A 20,403-nucleotide genomic window follows, 5' to 3' on the forward strand; every position below is an offset into this window, starting at 1 on the left:
AATGGGCTCTAATCTTTTAAAAGGGCAATATAGTAACTTCCTTTCCCATAGTCCTGTGGCAAGGCAGCTGGATGGTAAGACTGGGTTTTGGTTTTTTCACGATTTAGATCGCAATCCTCCCACCTCTTCTTTATTGTGGGGTTGTGTGTGTGGAAGGGAAATTAGATCCCGAGAACTAAAACCACGCAAGAGAAGTTGATCATTCTGTGTGCGCTGCAAAAGGAACTGGAGGACGACTTACAGTGTTAAGTAGTGTGCATGTTTACTCACAAGTAAGGAGGATCGCTGAGTTCAAGAGCCAGCCCTGTTGACCCGGTGCAACGCCTATGCATGGTTTTACTCGGAAGTAAGGGTCACTGAGTTCAGGAGTAAGCCGTGGTGAAGTCCCAGGGAATTTAAAAGGATTTATTTCCGTGTAAATGTGCACCGCCGGATAGGCTTGCCCCGTTAAACCATTAAAAATATAAAAGGATCAGGCGTGGCAGGATTCATGGTCTCCTAGTGGGGTGGGGGGAGGCATTCTGTACATGTTCAGAGAAACTTATTTTTTATTTAAAAAAGTCCTAGGGTGAGTCAGTGTTATGATTCAAAACACATCCGGGAGTTTAAACTCAGGAATCCCAGGATTCATTGTATTTTTCTTCTGCATTCCCCCTACCCAAAATAGGCGTCTTGCTTTTCTACAACGGTGGAGGAGAATATCCAGTTCAATCTCATCCCTAAATAATCATCTCTTGGCCCATGCAGATAGGCTCGCATTTCTCCCACCTCTGTTACAAAAGAGGGGGAAAAATCACGGAGCGGAAGAAAGTTTTTGATCTAGCAATTGGTTGCTTTTTAAAAGCGACGACAGCAGAACGTTGGCACCAAACTCGCAGAGCAGGAAGGAGAACACGGCTGTTGCCACTAGGAGGCACCAAAACAGAAAAAGACACCTTCAGAGTTTTCGGCAAGTGGCCGGCTCGTTGGTCTAGGGGTATGATTCTCGCTTAGGGTGCGAGAGGTCCCGGGTTCAAATCCCGGACGAGCCCTGTTTTTTTGAAGTACTATCAAGAAACCTGCGGGAAAGGCATTAGAACCTCGGAATGGTGTTTTCATCAACAGATGGGGAGAGAGTTCTGCGTGCGGGAAAACTCACGCCAGGTTTACTCTAGAGATACAGAAATTGTAGGGAGCTCCCGGGACCTCCTGAGTTCCACCTGAGGGAGAAATGTCCCTAGTTTACTCTAAAGATGTACATTGCAAGGGGAGTCTTCTTTTTATGCTCTTGAAACTACTCATTGTCCAAAACTTTGTTGTTGTTGTTTTTAACCCCAATGCAATATTGAAACCAAAGAAAGGAAGCAAGTCAATATCAATTTCGGCTTATTTTTTTATTTTCAACATAAAATATGTGAAAAGCGAGAATTTTGTTCTTAGCTAATGGAAGAAACGGTAGGAGGGAAACGAGAAAGAGAGAGAGAGAAATCTGAAGACTACATTCGATAAATTATCTTTTCTTCTCGAGGTAAAAGTGGAATAGGTGAACTAAAGTGAGATTTTCTTTTCAGTTAATAGAAGAAATGGTTAGGAGGGAAAATGAGAGAAATTCTATCTATCTATCTATCTATCTATCTATCTATCTATCTATCGAGATACATGGATTGTTTTCCCTGGCTCCACACATCACAGGTCCTCCTGCCCCACATCAGCTGGGACTTCGGTTTCCAAATGGACGGGATATCCCCCTTCACAGGCTATGATGATCCTTTCCGTGTTATCGGTCCCTTTGTAACTGCAGTCTGGGGCCCAGGAGCCCTTCTGAAGTTGGCACAGCGTGAGGGGGAAGCTGGCATTGCTTTCCCGGAGGTCCCCTGTGGTGGGTACCCCACCCTCGCCACAAACAAGCTGGATCTTGGAGGTGTCCGCATGGACGAAAGTGTTGAGGTGCTTGCAGTGGTGGGAGGTGGCCAGGTCGCGGCGCTTCATCATAAGGTTGCAGTAGCTCCGGGGGTCGGGAGCCTCCGTCGTTGGGAAGTCAACGTGCTGCCTCAAGAACTTCTGGTAACTTTCCGCGCTGGCCATGGCCAAGCAGGCCGCCAGGAAGAGGAGTGCCGTGGTCAGCCCTGGACATGGGCCTCTCTCTGCCATTGCTGTCCCCTTTGTTGTTCTTTGTCAGGTGATGGATGGTAGCCAAGTGAGGGAGGAAGGATGGAGGTGGTCTCAAGAGGCTTGGTTCCTGAGGTGGGAAGAACAATATGGCACCCCCAAGGATGGTAAAAAATAAACTGGCAAATTAATGACTTGACAATGCCCTGATCTTTAATGGTGTACACAGAAATCTACCCCATCTTGACCACCTCCCAGTTCAAAATAGAAGCCCCTTCTCACTGGAAACCACATCATTGCCTGTTGTTGTCAGGGAAATTCTCAATGGGGTCCTCATAACAGGGGCCTACTACATTGTGTGGCGAGGTAGGTCCTAAAGCAGTGGTTCCCAACCTGATTTTGGCCATGCCTCACCTAAGCATCTCTAAAATCCTGATGCCCCTCTGTGACATATAATTATTATTATTCAAAAAGTGAAGTTCTATTCACGTGGAGGAAGCCTAAAAGGCCATTAACTTGGGCTAAAGAAGCTTCCAAATTGCCCCCCCCATAAAATTCAAATTGCTCCCCCTGTGGGGCGTGTGCCCCACATTGGGAACCACAGTTCTAAAGGTTATTGGGAAGTGGAATTTGCCCTGAAGTGCTTATTTGAAATTTATATTTTAATACAGTTTTATCTCCATAGAAAGTCCCGAAGGCGCTGTGCTGCAATGTGCAATCCCTAGCAGGTGGACTCTGAAGCAGCTTCCTGATGATCAGTCAAGGCACTCAAAGCATTTACCGTAATAAGAACATAAAAATATTTCTGTTGGATCCAGCCAAGGGTCTTTCTCATCCAACACTCTGTCCTCACAGTGGCTGACCAGATGGCCCTTCAAGAGGCCTGCAAGCAAGACCTGAGTACAAGTATTCGGAGGCATATCACCCCTGACAGTAGAGGCAGACTATAACCCTTTTCCTCCAGTCTAACCTTCTCACATGCCTTTAATCACTGTGCCAAGAGCAATCTGTCCCACTCTGCTTTTATACAGAGAGCCCAGCATGACAAGGAATCAAGGACACTTTCAAGGAAAACTTTGCAGATGACACAGGGAGGAACAAACCAACCTACATATTTACAGCCTCTGACTCAACCCTGGCCTGGGGCGATTTGTAGCACAACATCTCAAGTCTGGCTTAGTCAGCCTCCACTCACTGACAAGTCAGTTAAAGTTGGTATCACTGCTTTTACATCATATTGGATCCAGATGGGTTAACACAACCAGGAATAGAAATGGTCTGGGGATCTTTTCCCTGCTTAATATAGGCAGCTTTCAAAACTGCTCCTCAAAAATGTTAACTGAGAACACAGCTGGGGTCTAGGCTGGAGCTGCTGATTTGCCACCAGCAACATTTGTGATTTTATTTAGTAAGAAACAAACAACAGTGGAGGCAGAACATACTCATCATGACTAGTTGCCTTTGATATTCTCCATGAATTTGCCCAATCCTCTTTTAAAGCCATCTGAGCTGGTGGCCATTAAATCACTACCTGTTATAGCAAATTCTGTATAGTTGTCATGGTCTTTTGGCTGAAAAATGTAACTCATGGATTTAGTTTTTGGTGTGCAGGGTTATGGGAGAATATACCATGCTGCTGCCCCCCCCCCCAGCATGGGTTAGTACTTAAAGGATTGGGAGCACAGACCCATGTCACATAATTGTATGAGTTGACTGTGGGCAAATTAAGGGGGTGTCTATATGGGATTTTACTGGCTCTGCACTCTGGGCGCACTCCCAGGTACCTTGTATGTGAAACCTTTTGAAAAAGCGTTTGTTTTTAAAAAGAGGAGGGATGGGGCAGTGGAGATGGGGTGAAGCAGGCAAGACCTGGGTCTTTGGCCCCTTGAGCCAGCCCCTAACAATGTTCCTCCTGCTCCCAACGTGGGAACTAACACCGGGGTATAGGAAGCATCACAGACAAACTGTGCATTGTATCCCTGTTGTATGGTGAAAAGTCATAGCTCAGCAGAACAGCATCTACCTTGATGCAGAAGATGCTATATTCAATCTCCAAGTAGGACTAGCAATGTCCCCTGCTTGAAACCTTGGACAGCTCCTGCCCTGCTGTACAGACCACGCTGAGCTAGGTGGACCCCTGGTCCTTGTACAAAGAACACCTTCCTATGTTCTCTTCATCCTTGAAGTGATGGAGTTCCTTCCTTCTCTCCATCCCTATCTATCAGCAGTGCTTCAAGGTATTTCTTGTTCTGGAAGGCTTGTTTTGCTGGACACATCCACACCATCCATTTAAAGCAGTTTTGTACCGCATTAACAGCCACAGCTCCCCCCGCAAAGAATCATGGGAACTGCAGTTAAGGGTCCTGAGAATCATTGGGAGACCCCTTAAAAATCACTGTTCCCAGCATTCCAGAGAGGGGAGGGTCATGATTGTTATCGTGTATAGGAGTGCTTTACATGGATTGTGCGGGTGAACTCAGTTGTTTTTCCAAACCACTCTGAGCGCTTCCAGACTGTCACTATTCTTGAGTGGGATTGAGTCAAAAACCAGCAAACTCAAGTCACGCAGTTATAGTGGATTGGGAGGTCTTGTGCCACAAACCAGCTTCCCTCAAAGATTGGACTTTTGGTGTGAAGGAAAGTGTGGGATAACACTTGCTCCAATGCAATGCCATCTAACCTCCCAGCAAACACATCAGCATGAATGCTCATTGGTAGCCAAAGCTGTCTGGTTTCCCTGTAATCAGATCATGATAAATACTCAATAAAAATTATTATTGGAAGCACACCCTGGTCTGACATACATCGTTAAGCAGAGAAGGGTTCCATTTCTTAAACCTTCTTTCTGAGTCTGCGCACACACCATAGAGATAAAGCACATTTAAATCACAGAGCTTCCCCCAAAGAATCCTGGGCACTGTATTCTATCCCTCATAGAGTTATAATTCTTTTCTACAGCATTAGCATCCCACCCTTCCTTACCCTAACTACTTGGTCCTAGGACACAGGGCACTTTGCACCACAAATACACATTTTAACCCCTGGAGTTCTCAGTACTCACCTTGTGTCAAGATGTGCCCCGTCTGCTCTGACACCATCGCTGGCTATGAAAACAAGGAAACCAATAGCGCAATGGGCGGGGAGTGAGAGAGTTAATGACTCACGAATCGGCTGCCAAGTCAGAGCAACCGGAAATACCAGGGATGGTTCCTGAGACAGCAGCGCAGAACATTACGAAATCACCGAAGGTTTCCCCACCTTGTTCAAGCATCTCTTTCTCAACATGAGGACTAGAAACTTTGTGTGTTTGTGTAAAATAAAGGCTAAGGCGAGGCTTGTTGATTTCCTAGAATTAAAGGGATGTCTAACACACAGCTTAATGCACACGGGTCTTGATTAGAGTCTTAGATGTGGAAGTATGACACGCGGCTTTAACAAGCCTTAATTAAATTCTAACACTAGCTTGATCCAGAATTTAGTCTTGCACCCATGAACTCATTACACTATCTTTAGTAAATAAAAAGTAAAAAATAAAATACAAAATAACTCCCAAAGAGCAATTGATTGTGTGTGGAGAAAGAAAGAAAAAGGGGGGGAAGGGGGGGAATGAAATGGAATGTCTGCAACCCTCACAGTGCACATTTTATTGTTTATAGACCTGTCCATCATAGCAGACTCCCAAAATGAAGAACTGATTAAGTTTACTGGGATTTTATATGCAGCACAGAAAAGGCAAAGTTGCGCGCGCCTAAGGAAGAGGACAGAGACTATAAAAGAAAACAAACCTGTCTAATCTCGCCATTGGTTACCTGGCAAGAGAAATGAATTTCAGCACGGATCCTAAAATAAAGGATAAGCTGTTTTACTTTCAAAACAGCAGCAAGCAAGCTTTCTTAGGGCAGGTTCTCTCTCCTTCTGCTCCTTAGGCAAACCGGGCAGGTAGAAGAGGGAATGCGCTTATCCAATCAACTTCCGGGAGGTGGAGCTAGGGATCCTGCTTCTATCCAATGGGCGACTGGTTTGCCCAGAGCCTTAACGTGATCAATGCAATGCACAGCCGAGGCAGGTTGTGTATCTGTCACCAGCAACTGATGAGCCTCGACATCAATCCGAAAGGGAAGAGAAGGTGGGAACGATCACTACCGATGGGGAGCAAGTTTCAGCGTCTGGGTCTGGGACGGCTCTGGCCAGGCATATCTCACGTCTTCTGCTGGAACCTCCTTCACTGGAGGTGTTTGATCAGAGGTTGGATGGTCATCTGTCAGGGATTATTTAGCAGTGATTCCTGCACTGGGCTAGATGTCCCTTGGGAGTCCCTTCCAACTCTTTAATTTTATGATTCTAGGATGAACCAGTAGCTGATGGGAATAGGGAGGCAATTTACCCAGAAAGCACCTCAGGAATCAAAATCTAGGACATAAAACAAGAGTCTTTTTTATATATATATAAAAACTTAGTTACCTGCTAGGGACTTTCTTTCTTTCTTTCTTTCTTTCTTTCTTTCTTTCTTTCTTTCTTTCTTTCTTTCCTTCCTTCCTTCCTTCCTTCCTTCCTTCCTTCCTTCCTTCCTTCATATTAATGATAATTAATAATTTTATTATTTATACTCCGCCTATCTGGCTGGGTTTCCCCAGCTACTCTGGGCGGCTCATAGAATATATAAAACATTATTGAATAATCAGTCTTTTGAATTATCAGTCTTTGAATTGTCTGTCTTGGAACTGAGAATCTAGCTTTGGACTGAATTTTGAAATGGTTATTGAAGGGATTGTTGTATTTTATTTCTCTCTCTCTCTCTCTCTCTCTCTCTCTCTCTCTCTCACACACACACACACACACCCCTTTTCTCCCAGGACAAAACTAGGTTTTGGAGATTTATGATCAGATGTCCTGTCCCTTTAAATAACTTTTAACCTACCCACTGCAATGAGCGCCCCCTGCCCCACCGCGCGTCATTTTAACGTTGAGAGGGCACATCGCTTAATTTCAGTGCTTGAAATTCGGATACACCCTCAATCCCAAAGATTCCGAAACATGCCAGCAGGGGAAGCTATTGCTTAAGCGTGCTCTGGGCGGCCGCACTTCCCTGGAGGAGAAAGTTTGAGAAAGTTGCTGCCTTCTACAGAGAAAGACCACCGGTCCGCCGGCAACCTCTGTACCGTCGACATTGACTGGCACTGGTTCTCCGGAGTTTCAGATATGCTGATACGTCGGGACCGTCTGCGTGCAAAGCAGATGCTCTACTACTGAGCCAGGACCCTTCGTTTCCCGAAGTCTGCATGTTGATTCATCCCAATATTTGGCAGGCATTTGCAAGGTTTTGAAAAGTTTTCGCGGTGGTTGTGGTCCATATGGTGTCTCTTAATGCAAAAGAAGAATCAAAAAAAGTGCTTTGGGGGCAGAATAAGAGCAGCAGACCTGATTCACCTCCCCATGAAAAGAGGGCACAAATTTGCATCTGGTAGCTAGACAGCATCTTAAAAAGCAGAGACATCACCTTGCCAAGAAAGGTCCGTATAGTTAAAGCTATGGTTTTCCCAGTAGTGATGTACAGAAGTGAGAGCTGGACCATATGGTGCTGGAGGAGACTCTAGAGAGTCCCATGGACTGCAAGAAGATCAAACCTATCCATTCTGAAGGAAATCAGCCCTGAGTGCTCACTGGAAGGACAGATCATGAAGCTGAGGCTCCAGTACTTTGGCCAACTCATGAGAAGAGAAGACTCCCTGGAAAAGACCCTGATGTTGGGAAAGATGGAGGGCACAAGGAGAAGGGGACGAAAGAGGATGAGATGGTTGGACAGTGTTCTCAAAGCTACCAGCATGAGTTTGACCAAACTGCAGGAGGCAGTGGAAGACAGGAGTGCCTGGCGTGCTCTGGTCCATGGGGTCACGAAGAGTCGGACATGACTAAACGATTAAACAACAACAACAACAACAGCTTATATGTATAGGTACAAATTTGGTGTGGTGGTGGTGGAATTCAAAAGGAAATACTGTACATCCCGTCGTCCTGGGAAGATGCCAGGTGTCTTCTGTGCCTGCATTGGCAATGCATGCATGTCGGGTTGGAAATGCACAAGGCTCATTGGTGTTTTTTTTGCAGAGCGCTTTTGCACAGAGTACTTTGCAATTGTACATCTAACTTTGTGTGATAGTGTGGCCTGTTGTTACTATCCAGGGAGGAGGGGAGAGGGGAAATTAGGCTCTTCAGATGCTGCTGGACTCCAGCTCCCATCAACCAGTATGACCTACGATCAGGGATGATGGAAGTTGGAGTCCAACGCAATCTGGAGTCCCGCTGATTCCTTGCCCTGCTTTAACAATTAAGAAGAAGGAAATTCTAGCATTGTGTAGCCCAGGGTTAGCCAATGGAGTGCCCCCACAAAAGGTTCTGGACCTCCAGCAAGGCCAACAGCTGATGGCACGATTGTGACTACAGGTCCTGTGCAAGAGAGAAGGAAGCTGCAGTACCTCTCCAAATTCTCTCAAATGCACAAAGGAGCGGAGAGTTTGTTCCTGCTGACCTCTTTCCCCCATGTGGCCATCCTAGAGGAGGCTGAGCGAACTGAGAACCATCTGGAATTACAGAGCATGCCAGGAAATAGAGATGCGCAAGAAAGAGTTTATTAACATTACACTGTACCTGCAGAGATACACTCACATACACAAAAAGGGTAAGGGAAAGAGGCAGAGGACAGATGCAGCTCCTCAGAGATGGCACTGAAAACAGGATGAACAGGAGGAGCTGGTCTTTGGCTTTAGGGAAGGAGGGAGAGTAAGGGCATCAGAGAGACACATCCACCAAGTCAGCCAATCTCTTGTGGCCGGGTCCAGTTCCATCCCGGCAGGTGCAGTCGGGCGATACAGTCTTCCCTACAGTTCATGCTTGCAGATGTAGGCGTTGAGTTTCCTGCAGGGGGCGTCGTTCCACTGTTTAAAGTCTAGGAGGCAGAAGATAAGGCTCAAGTTAACCCTTTGGTTTGGCGGTTCTGTAACCTGAACTGAAGAGACCTGCAGAATGTTGTCAACCTCCAATTAAATCTCAGCTTTCACGTGAGCTTCTAGTTCCCACGATTAATATTTTTAAGGGGATAAGCAAATAAAACTGATTCTAATGTTCAAACATGTGAAGGCAAATAAAACGAAGGAGTAACTTTTCAGTTTGTTTTCTGTTCTGTGTATTTCTTCCCCGAGAGTTTTTCCACATCTGAGGCTAGATATTTTTGCTCAAGAGCACTCTAGGAGAGGGGTAGCTCACCTTGTGACCTCTGGATTTTTTTGTACAATGACACTCATCATCCCCGACCCCTAGCCATGTGGACCAGAGCAGATGGGAGTCATAGTGCACGTCTGAAGGGGGTCATGCTGGCTACCCTGACTTTGGGAAAAAAGGAGAGCATGCCTTCTCTGTGGTTTGGGTGTTATTTGTAGACACTGTGCGCACACAGCACATTCAAAGCACATCCCCATGAAGAATTTGTGGAACTATGGTTTGTTAAGGTTGCTAGGAACTGTAACTCTGTGAGGGGCAAACTACAGTGCTCAGAATTATGTGAGGGAAAGAATGTGTTTCAAATTTGGCTTAAAGGTATAGTGCGTATACAGGTGCAAGCTATGGTATTCACAGGCAACTGAATTGCATAGATCAGTTGTAGCTCTCCATCTCATGGTATACAGTGGTACCTCGGGTTAAGTACTTAATTCATTCCGGAGGTCCATTCTTAACCTGAAACTGTTCTTAACCTGAAGCACCACTTTAGCTAATGGGGCCTCCTGCTGCTGCCGTGCCACCAGAGCACGATTTCTGTTCTCATCCTGAAGCAAAGTTCTTAACCCGAGGTACTATTTCTGGGTTAGCGGAGTCTGTAACCTGAAGTGTATGTAACCTGAGGTACCACTGTATTCAGAACATGGCCAGCCATTGTGTCCCAAAATCAGGAGTGGTGAACCTTTTCCAGCCTGAGGGTTGCATATCTATCTGGACAATTTCCCGAGGGCCACATGCCATTGATGGGCAGGGCCAGAGGCAAAAGTGGGTGGAGCAGTGAATGTTAACTTTACCCTTGTCCAATCAGCTGGTTTCTACACACACACACTCCCACCTCCCTCTGCCTGCTCTATCCAGACAAGCCAGAGTTCAATGACACAGTCCAGCCAGGCACAAACACAAAGCAAGGGCATGGAGCAGAGTCAGGGAGGGTAGTCATGGCCAGGGGAGAGAGGATATGGCTGGGAAGAGTTCCAAGGGCCAGACAAAGTGGCATATTTGGCCCCCAGGCTTGAGTTTTCCTATCCTTGTCCTAAAATGCCCTTGTCATTTCTCAGACTCTGAGAATGACTTGCTTACCTGTGGTTCGTCTCAGCTCCACACAGTACTCGGTGTTGCGGTAGTTGTCTGGCTGGTGGTTCATCCAGGCCTTGTAGTTGTAGGTGGATTCGTCAGCCCACCTCCATTTCCTGGTCTGCAGAAAAGAGACAGAACACACATCATGTGATGGAAGGGGCCAGATAGAGAAATTGGATGAAGCCAACTTGCTGGAGAGTTTTCCCCATGGGGATCTGTTAGCAGCAGAGGAGGACTCTCGTGGAAAACAATGGAGAAGCAGCGGCGTGGGGGAATAAATTTGGGAGATTGTTGAGGTAAGAGTGGGAAGGCATTGCCATGGAGCCACCAAACCATCAAACAGGAATGGAGCAGCATTCTACTTGATCTGCATGAAAGAGATGGAACAGATCATGTGGTTAAGGAAGTGGGAGGAGCCCAGCGCAAAAGCTGAGCTGGAGAGTTCTGGTCAGTGGGCAGCTATGATGCAGGAAAAGAGAAGGAAAATAACAAAATGGTGTATTTGAATGTAAGGTGAGCCTGCTGGATCAGACCAATGGCCTATCATAGCCCAGCATCCTCTTCTTACAGCGGCCAACCAGATGCCTGAGGGAAACCTGCAAGCAATTAATCCAGAATGAGGCAGCTAGACTGGTGACTGGGGGCGGCCGCCGAGACCATATAACACCGGTCCTGAAAGATCTTCATTGGCTCCCAGTACGTTTCCGAGCACAATTCAAAGTGTTGGTACTGACCTTTAAAGCCCTAAATGGCCTCGGTCCTGTATATCTGAAGGAGCGACTCCACCCCCATCATCCAGCCTGGACACTGAGGTCCAGTGCCAAGGGCCTTCTAGTGGTTCCTTTGCTGCGAGAAGCCAAGTTACAGGGAACCAGGCAGTGGGCCTTCTTGGTAGTGGTGCCTGCCCTGTGGAATGCCCTCCCAGAAGATGTCAAGGCAATAAACAACTATTTTACTTTTAAAAGACATCTGAAGGCGGCCCTGTTTAGGGAGGTTTTTAATGTCTGATGTGGTATTGTTTTTAATATTCAGTTGGAAGCTGCTCAGAGTGGCTTGGGAAACCCAGCCAGATGGGTGGGGTATTCATAATAATAATAATAATAATAATAATAATAATTGTTATTGTTATTAGCAGGACCTGAGGGCAACAGCACACACCGTCCTGAAGTTTCCGGCATCTGGCATTCAGAAGAATTACTACCCCAGACTGGAGGCAGAGGATGGCCATCAAAAGCCTTATCCTCCAGGAATTTGTCCAATTTGGGATTCTGCCTGGGAGGATATTGGAATAAAATTGGAGTGGCAATGCTAAGGAATCCCCACCCAGGGCTGACATGGACCAGGAATTGAGCACATGGGAGAAGCTTACCTGACGGACATCGTGGAGCCCAATCCAGACGTCGCTTATTTCTTGCTGGTAAGTGGAGATGTGCTCAGCCACCAAGAGTGTCTCTGCCTTTGTGAGGACAGAGGCAAGATGGGCTCCACGGCCATAGCTCTGGCACTCAATCTGAGGACGGAGAAGAAAAGAGAGATGTAATATTCTATCTTGTCCTACCCTATCAGCAGGGCTGGTGCAGAGCTGAATCCACCCACACTGGAATTTAAATTTTGTGGATTTTTTTTAAAAAAGTCACTTAACACCCCCCCCCCAATTTGAGGGATACAGTGGTACCTCGGGTTAAGTACTTAATTCGTTCCGGAGGTCCGTTCTTAACCTGAAACTGTTCTTAACCTGAAGCACCACTTTAGCTAATGGAGCCTCCTGCAGCTGCTGTGCCGCCACCGTACAATTTCTGTCCTCATCTTGAAGCAAAGTTCTTAACCCGAGGTAATATTTCTGGATTAGCAGAGTCTGTAACCTGAAGCATATGTAACCAGAAGCGTCTGTAACCTGAGGTGCCACTGTACGTCTAAGAAGCACAAGTCTTGATGGTGAGTTTTAAGGTAACATTATTACTTATCAGCTTGTCATATTCAATATTTTTATACTAGCAGGTAGAGATGGGAGAGAAATTCAGGTCAGTACTCATTTTGAGGTGAGAGAAGGAGAAAAGAAAACTCCCCCTCCGATCATATCCAACCAGCTGGATTGGTGCAGGAGCAAAACTTTCCAAATCATGAGTTCTTGCTTTGTACAAGTTTCAATCATTCTCAAATTTTGCTTTCAAAATTGTAGGGATGTAACTGGTTGGGTGTCAAATGCTCCTTACCTCGGCCTCTTGCCACGTCAGTTTGGCATCAAAGTATGCGTAGCAGTTGCCCTGGTTTTGCAGCCACTCCCTGGCGCAGGTGTCGGCCTCAGCTGCATGGAGAGAGAGACAGAAATGGTGTTGGTATTGGGCAGATAGATCGCTTAGAAGTTAGCAGGGTGGATAAAAATCAATGTTTTTTTTTTTTTAAAAAAAATAAAAATAAAAATGGATTTTTAAAATTTAAATTGGTTTTTTAAAAAAATCAAATTGAATTTTTAAAACAAAGTGCTTTTGGAGGAAAAATCTTTCTAAAGATAGTTTTCTTTTTAAGTTACATTATACTCCAAAGGCTATTCATCAGGAAATAAGGATTTGTTTTAAGTTTTTCATTTGTGCTAAAACTTAGTCTAAGTTTTTTTTAATTGTTTAACCACCTCAGTTAACAAACATGGATACATATGCTTTAATGTTATTGTTTTAGTTAAATAAATTGCTTAAATTGTTATTAAGTGGCAGTTCCCTGACGTTAAGGAAATGAGTATTTTTCTCCTTCCAATAAAGTACAGCAGAAAGGTTGTCCAAATATAAACTACTCTGAAAATTTATTATTCCAAAAATGAAACCTTCATCTGGTTGTCAATATTAAGATTATACCAGCAAGAATGAGTCTTTCTGTAAAAAAAGAGAGATTTAAATCAAGTCTTACTGACTAGTGATTTAAATCAAATCCACCCTGGAAGTTAGGAGAGAATGTTCACTGTAAGGAAGAAAACCCTACCTCACCCCTAGATGACAGGTGGCATAGACTTGCCCCACAGAACTGTTTATGGAAGGGTATTCCAGGGGTAGGAGAATATCAGGCCTGGGGCCAAATATGCCCCTCCAAGCTTCTCTATCTGGTCCTTGGAACTCTCCCTAGGCCACGCCCCCTCTCACAGGCCACACCCCTTATTGGCCCTGTTTTACACCCTAAACGTTTTTGCTTGACAGTCCCTGAACTTTGATATTGCATCTCACTTGCCTTTCGTTGATATACCACCAGTCCTCTCAGGAACTTGACGTGGCACACATGCCTCTCCCAACTACACAAGGATCATGCAAGGCAGCTTAGGTTGAGAGATAGTCACAGAATCATAGAATCATAGAATCATAGAGTTGGAAGAGACCACAAGGGCCATCGAGTCCAACCCCCTGCCAAGCAGGAAACACCATCAGAGCACTCCTGACATATGGTTGTCAAGCCTCTGCTTAAAGATCTCCAAAGAAGGAGACTCCACCACACTCTGCTTAAAGATCTCCAAAGAAGGAGACTCCACCACACTCCTTGGCAGCAAATTCCACTGTCCAGCCCAGGGCTGAGCTTAATGGCTGCATGAGGATTTGAACTTGGGTTGCCCCAGCCCTAGTTCAACACTTTCCATCCTACCCCAACCTGGTGCCCTCCGCATCATTGGACTCCCGACTCCCATCAGCCCTACCAAGTGTGGTCAACACTCAGGACCGAGGAGGAATGGAATTGCTCAAAAAAGATGTTAAATTATTTTTGTATGCCACTACGGCGGCAAGACTGCTGCTAAAAATTGCAAATCTCAAGAAATCCCAACGTTGGAAGAATGGCAGATGAAGATATTGGACTTTTTGGAGCCAGCCGACCTGACTGGAAGAGTCCATGACAAGAAAGAAGAGGAATATCAAGAAGATTGGAAGAAATTAAAGGATTATTTGAATAAATATTGTAATATAAATAATTAGAAGTCACTTGAAAACACCAGATAGGCGTAGGATTAAAATAGGATTTAATTGTAAGTAAGCTGGATTTAGAACAGTAAGAAAAGAGAACAGGATAGTTAATTGCTGGAAATAATTTTAGTTTAAGAATGATATTGGAGAGCTGTCACACGCAGATACAATGAAATTCAGAAAGGAGGGATCTGAGGAAATCAATTAACAATGTAAGAGAAATTGGGTTTTCAAGGGATATGTGTTTAAGATTTCTTTTTTGTTTTTCTTTTTTAGTAATGTGTTTTCTCTTGTGTGTTTTCTTCTCTTTTTTCTATGTTGTATTTGTTATAATTGTGGAAAAGTTAAATTTTTTTTAAACAAAAAAACAAAAACAAAACCCCCCCACAACACTCAGGACCGAGGAACATTGTAGTCCAACAACGCCCACTAAACCACAGAGACCCACTAATGTTAAGGACTGCATGAGCCAGATGGAGATTTTGGGTTAGCCTTATCTCCAATATCTTTTGGAAAGACTAAAAAGATCTGGTGATAGGTATTCAGTCAAGTCCGTTTGTTAACTGATCATGCGATGTCAGTATTTGTTAAGGGGAACTCACCTCCCAGGAAAGGATTTGTGACCAGGATGCCCAGGAGACAAAGGCTGAAGTAGGTGAAGAGTCCCATTTTCTGGTTGACCTTTGAGAGTGGAGAGTACAGTAAGTTTGAAACCTTCTATATGCAACTACTACTGAGCTACAGCCCTTGCTGGTACAACTTCCTGCAAGAACCTCCTTCATGAACCCATTGCCTCATCTCAAAGTCTTTGAAAGTTCCCCACACTCTAGGTCTGCGGTGGGAATCCTGTGGCCCGGGTTTGATCACATTTGACCCACAAAGTTGAGTAGGAAGAGGAGGGAGAGCTGGGGTGGCAGAGAAAGAGATGGGGAATGCTGCAACCCCCACCCACTTTTGACTCCAGCTTTTGACTGCCACCAGATGTTTCCCCTGAATGACTTTCTCTATGCATCAACAACCCTTCAAAGGTAGTAGTAGTAGTAGTAGTAGTAGTAGTAAATTTGATTTATACCCCGCCCTCCTCAGCTCAGGGTGGCTAACACCAGGTATAAAACAATTGATTGAAATACAACTTCAAAACAAGATTAAAATACAACATTAAAATGCAGCCTCATTTGAGTAGGAACTCAAATAAAAAACTTTTTTGGGGATGAAAACGTCAAGTCTTCGCCAAGGCCAACTATCCAGACTGGTCCTACATGGTCCAGAAGAAAGCCAGGGAAGTCCCCAAATAGGAGTTCCATCACAGAAGGAGAAAGGGAAAAGGAAAAGGAAAGAGGGGGAAGGGGATCAAGTTGATTCCAAGCCAAAGGCCAGGCAGCACAACTCTGTCTTACAGGCCCTGTGGAAATAAATCAGATCCTGCAGGGCCCTGGTCTCTGAGACAGAGCGTTCCACCAGGCTGGAGCCAGTGTTGAAAAGGCTCTGGCTTTGGTTGAGTTTAATCTGACTTCCTTAGGGCCCGGGACCTCTAGGGTGTTACTATTTATGGACCTTAATGTCCTCCGTGGGGCATACCAGGAGAGGCTGTTCCGTAGGTACGGGGGTCCTAGGCTGTAAGCATATCCGTACCCTTGATCTGCTGCCTGCAGGAACCCTCTCATCAAGACTTGGGGATCATCTCCCCAGCTACTCACCTTGTGTTGCTGTTTCCCTGGGTAGACAGATGTGGTCAAAGCTGAGCCGGGTGACTCTCTGATGGTCTCACGTTTCCTGGACAGCTGTTATATAGGCCATTGGCAGAGATGGTGTAATGCCAAGGTGAGATAATTGCTTTGAGGAAGTCCTGGCCCAGAGTCTCCAGTTTTGCATAACCAAAGACTGAACTTGTGGAAAGCGGCTTTTATCGCTGTTCATCAGCACTGCAGAAAGGACATTGTGCATTGAATTTTTTCTTTAGATGGGGCAATGTGTATTGAAAAATGTCTGGCCTTTTCAATCTGTACCCAAATTGGATGGGGAAATAACATTCAATATCAACCATGAAAACACTTGCTCCTTTTCTTAAGCTTTACATCCCAGGTAGCTGACTGGTCGTCTTCCATGAAAGTGATAATAATAAAATAAAATCCCTGCATGTTGCATGTAGAAGGTCTTCACATCAAGGGAAAAGAAATTAGTCTGTTCTGTAGCCTGACATGTTATTTTTCAATCTGAAGTGTTCTCTCTCTCTCCCTTCACCCCAGTTTGATATTCAATTCATTTATTGCTCACATTTTCTCAAGGGAACTCAAGGTAGCATACAGCAATTTTTGCAGGTATTTATTCCATCTCTGCAGGGACAACACCCAGACTACTTCAACAAGCAAGGTGGCTGCGTTATGGACCTACAGACTATGCACTGACCAGCATTCAATTGCAAATTTATTTATTTACATTGCTCCTCTGACTTTATTCTGTCATGGAACCCAATGTGCATTGCATGTGATTTTTAGGTGGGCACCCATCTGCTCACTGTCCGAACTGAGACCTGCTTAGCTTCAGCAAAGTGGTAACCTCATGTGCCTTTGGGAAGGGAAGGTAGCATCTTCTATGCCATGCACTTGCATGTTAGCGAAAGTTTTTAAAGGGTATATGTTGCCCCCAATTCGCAACAAAAGACTGGGGCGGGGGTAAGCAGAAGGGGGCTGGTCTCCTTACCTTTTGCGACAGCTCCTCATTTTTATTTGTATTTTTTTCTTTTTTAAAGTCATTTTTATTGGTTTTACAAATGCAAAGTACAAATAAACACAAACTTTTTTAAAAAAAATGATATTTATTAAAGTTTCAAAGAAAAGATTACATAAATAAAAAGAGAAAAAAAGAAAAGAAAAATAAAAAGGAGAAAAATACAAAATACAGAAAAAAGATAAAAAACACTTAAAAATCACATCCATGCCTTTCATTTCATTTCCTTACTTCCCTAACCTCCTCACACCTCCCTTTTTTGTATTCCAGTTCTGTTAGTTAATTCAGCAATTCCTTTCCCTCTTTGTTTTTGTCTTAATCCTTTAACTTAATATATTATAACTTTGGGTTTTCACCTGTTAACAAACCATTTTTACATACACCTTTATAACATTACTGCTAAAACCACTTAACTTCATTCTGACATCATTCTAACATTCATTAATTTTGCAGTATTTCTGTAAATAGTCTTTAAATTTCTTCCAATCTTCTTCCACCGACTCTTCTCCCTGGTCTCGGATTCTGCCAGTCATTTCCGCCAGTTCCATATAGTCCATCACCTTCATCTGCCATTCTTCCAGAGTGGGTAAATCTTGTGTCTTCCAATACTTCGCAATAAGTATTCTTGCTGCTGTTGTGGCATACATAAAGAAAGTTCTGTCCTTCTTTGGCACCAATTGGCCGACCATGCCCAGGAGAAAGGCCTCTGGTTTCTTCAGGAAGGTATATTTATATACCTTTTTCATTTCGTTATAGATCATCTCCCAGAAAGCCTTAATACTTGGGCATGTCCACCAAAGGTGAAAGAATGTACCTTCAGTTTCTTTACATTTCCAACATTTATTATCGGGCAAATGATAGATTTTTGCAAGCTTGACTGGTGTCATGTACCACCTGCATATCATTTTCATAATATTCTCTCTTAAGGCATTACATGCCGTAAACTTCATACCTGTGGTCCATAACTGTTCCCAGTCAGCCATCATTATATTATGTCCAACATCTTGTGCCCATTTAATCATAGCAGATTTCACCGTTTCATCCTGAGTATTCCATTTCAACAGCAAGTTATACATCTTTGACAAAATCTTAGTTTTGGGTTCTAACAGTTCTGTTTCTAATTTTGATTTTTCCACCTGGAAGCCAATTTTCTTGTCCAAATTGTATGCCTCCATTATCTGATAATAATGAAGCCAATCTCACACTTTATTTTTTAGTTTCTCAAAACTCTGCAGTTTCAATCTATCTCCCTCTTGTTCCAGAATTTCCCAATATTTCGGCCATTTGGCCTCCATATTGAGCTTTTTCTGAGCTTTCGCTTCCATCGGTGACAGCCACCTTGGGGTTTTGTTTTCCAATAGGTCCTTATATCTTATCCAGACATTAAACAATGCTTTCCTGACAATATGATTTTTAAATGCTTTATGTGCTTTGACCTTATCATACCACAAATATGCATGCCATCCAAATACATTATTAAAACCTTCTAAGTCCAAAATGTCTGTGTTTTCAAGAAGCAGCCATTCTTTCAGCCAGCAAAAAGCTGCTGATTCAAAATAAAGTTTAAGGTCTGGCAGGGCAAATCCACCTCTTTCCTTTACATCCGTTAGTATTTTAAATTTTATTCTAGGCTTCTTGCCCTGCCAGACAAATCTAGAGATATCTCTCTGCCACTTCTTGAAACAGTCCATTTTAGCCACAATTTGCAATGTTTGAAACAGAAACAACATTCTAGGCAATACATTCATTTTTATCGCAGCAATACGGCCTAGCAGTGAAAGCTTCAAATTTGACCAAATTTCTAAATCTTTTTTCACTTCAGCCCAGCATTTTTCATAATTGTCTTTAAATAGATTCCCATTTTTAGCTGTCATGTTAATCCCCAGGTATTTCACTTTCTTAACCACTGTTAAGCCTGTCTCGTTCTGAAACCTCTCTCTCTCAGTCACTGTTAAGTTTTTCTCTAAGACCTTTGTTTTTAACTTATTCAGTTTAAATCCTGCAACCTGACCAAATTCTTGAATCAGTTCCAAAACCCTTTTAGTACTAGATTCTGGCTCCTGTAATGTCAATACTAAATCATCTGCAAATGCTCTCAATTTGTACTGTTTAGCTCCGACTTGTATACCTTTAACCAGTTGGTCCCTTCTAATCATATTCAGCAGGACCTCCAGGACCGATATAAAAAGCAATGGGGAGATTGGGCAACCTTGTCGTGTCCCTTTTTCTATCTTAAATTCCTCCGTCACCACGTTATTTACAATTAATTTAGCCTTTTGTTCTGAATAGATTGCACTTATACCATTTTCAAAGCCTTGGCCTACCCCCATCCCCTGTAGGTTCTTCAAATAAGCACAAACTAGTAAAAAGATATATGTATAAGGAGATTCTCCGAATCTCGAGACTTCCCCCCATCCCCTCCATGGAGTCTTATTTTAAACATCTACAACTGCATATTCATCCGTACTCCAATTTTTATATCAAACCTTATTGTCCATAGTGTTTTTTCCACTGCAAGTGAATCAAAATCGTGCTCTTGTTTCCATCTGCTTACAGTGGTCTCCTAAGTAACTTGCAATTTCCCCCCATTCTTTTATACTTTTTATCCTCTTGGTTTCTGAGTTTTCCGATCAGCTTTGCCTTCTTGGTATAGTCCATCAGTTTGGTTTGCCATTCCTCTCTGGTAGGGACTTTGTCTTCTTTCCAGCTCTGGGCTAATAACATCTGGGTGCCTGTTGTTCCATACATAAAGAGTATCTTCTGCTCCTTTGGTATGTCGGTACCTGTAATTCCTAATAAAAATGCTTTTGGTTTCTTAACAAAGATTATTTTAAGCATCTTTTCATTTCATTATATACCATCTCCCAGAAAGCTTTTATTACCTTACAAGTCCACCACATATGATAAAATGTACCTTCTTTTTCATTACATTTCCAGCAGATATTTGAATTTGTCTTATACATTTTTTGCTAGCTTGGTAGGAGTCAAATACCACCGGTACATAATTTTAAATAATTTTCTTTCAATGTACAACATGCCGTACATTTCAAATCTGATTTCCAAAACCTTTCCCAATCTCCCATCTGGATATTATGTCCCAAGTCCTTTGCCCAGTGTATCATTACCGACTTGACCTTTTCATCTCTTGTGTGCCACTCTAAAAGCAAGCTTTACATTTTAGATAGTACTTTAACCTTAAAGGTAAAGGTAAAGGGATCCCTGACCATTAGGTCCAGTCGTGACTGACTCTGGGGTTGTGGCGCTCATCTCACTCTATAGGCTGAGGAAGCCGGCGTACACCTTCCGT

The 20,403-nt window shown here is 43.7% G+C and overlaps 2 protein-coding genes across 4 annotated transcripts in view; both read right to left on the reverse strand.

The window, feature by feature from the left end:
• Positions 1 to 1,610: 1,610 nt before the first annotated feature.
• Positions 1,611 to 6,040, reverse strand: RNASE12 (ribonuclease A family member 12 (inactive)). Of its 3 annotated transcripts, none has more exons than XM_082195654.1 (3): positions 5,874 to 6,034; positions 5,150 to 5,188; positions 1,611 to 2,218 (listed from the first exon to the last, which is right to left on the reverse strand). In XM_082195654.1, the coding sequence occupies exon 3, from the start codon at positions 2,128 to 2,130 to the stop codon at positions 1,666 to 1,668; it is 465 nt and encodes a 154-aa protein (XP_082051780.1). In that variant the 5' UTR covers positions 2,131 to 2,218; positions 5,150 to 5,188; positions 5,874 to 6,034; the 3' UTR covers positions 1,611 to 1,665. The 3 variants fall into 3 exon arrangements, with proteins under 3 accessions (XP_082051780.1, XP_082051779.1, XP_082051778.1); XM_082195653.1 differs by having other exon boundaries at positions 5,150 to 5,192; XM_082195652.1 differs by lacking the exon at positions 5,150 to 5,188 and having other exon boundaries at positions 5,874 to 6,040.
• A 2,515-nt stretch (positions 6,041 to 8,555) lies between these two features.
• Positions 8,556 to 20,403, reverse strand: part of LOC309517158 (C-type lectin-like) — a 41,482-nt gene continuing 29,634 nt past the window's right edge. Inside the window, exons 3-6 of the mRNA XM_082196253.1 lie at positions 12,648 to 12,739; positions 11,804 to 11,944; positions 10,438 to 10,552; positions 8,556 to 9,031 (exon numbers count right to left, since the gene is read on the reverse strand). Of these exons, the coding sequence (XP_082052379.1) occupies positions 8,964 to 9,031; positions 10,438 to 10,552; positions 11,804 to 11,944; positions 12,648 to 12,739 (416 nt within the window). The 3' untranslated portion in view covers positions 8,556 to 8,963. The remainder of the gene's footprint in view (positions 9,032 to 10,437; positions 10,553 to 11,803; positions 11,945 to 12,647; positions 12,740 to 20,403) is intronic.

Source organism: Podarcis vaucheri (genome assembly GCF_965113315.1).
Source record: "Podarcis vaucheri genome assembly, chromosome: 13".
Lineage (NCBI taxonomy): Eukaryota > Metazoa > Chordata > Lepidosauria > Squamata > Lacertidae > Podarcis > Podarcis vaucheri.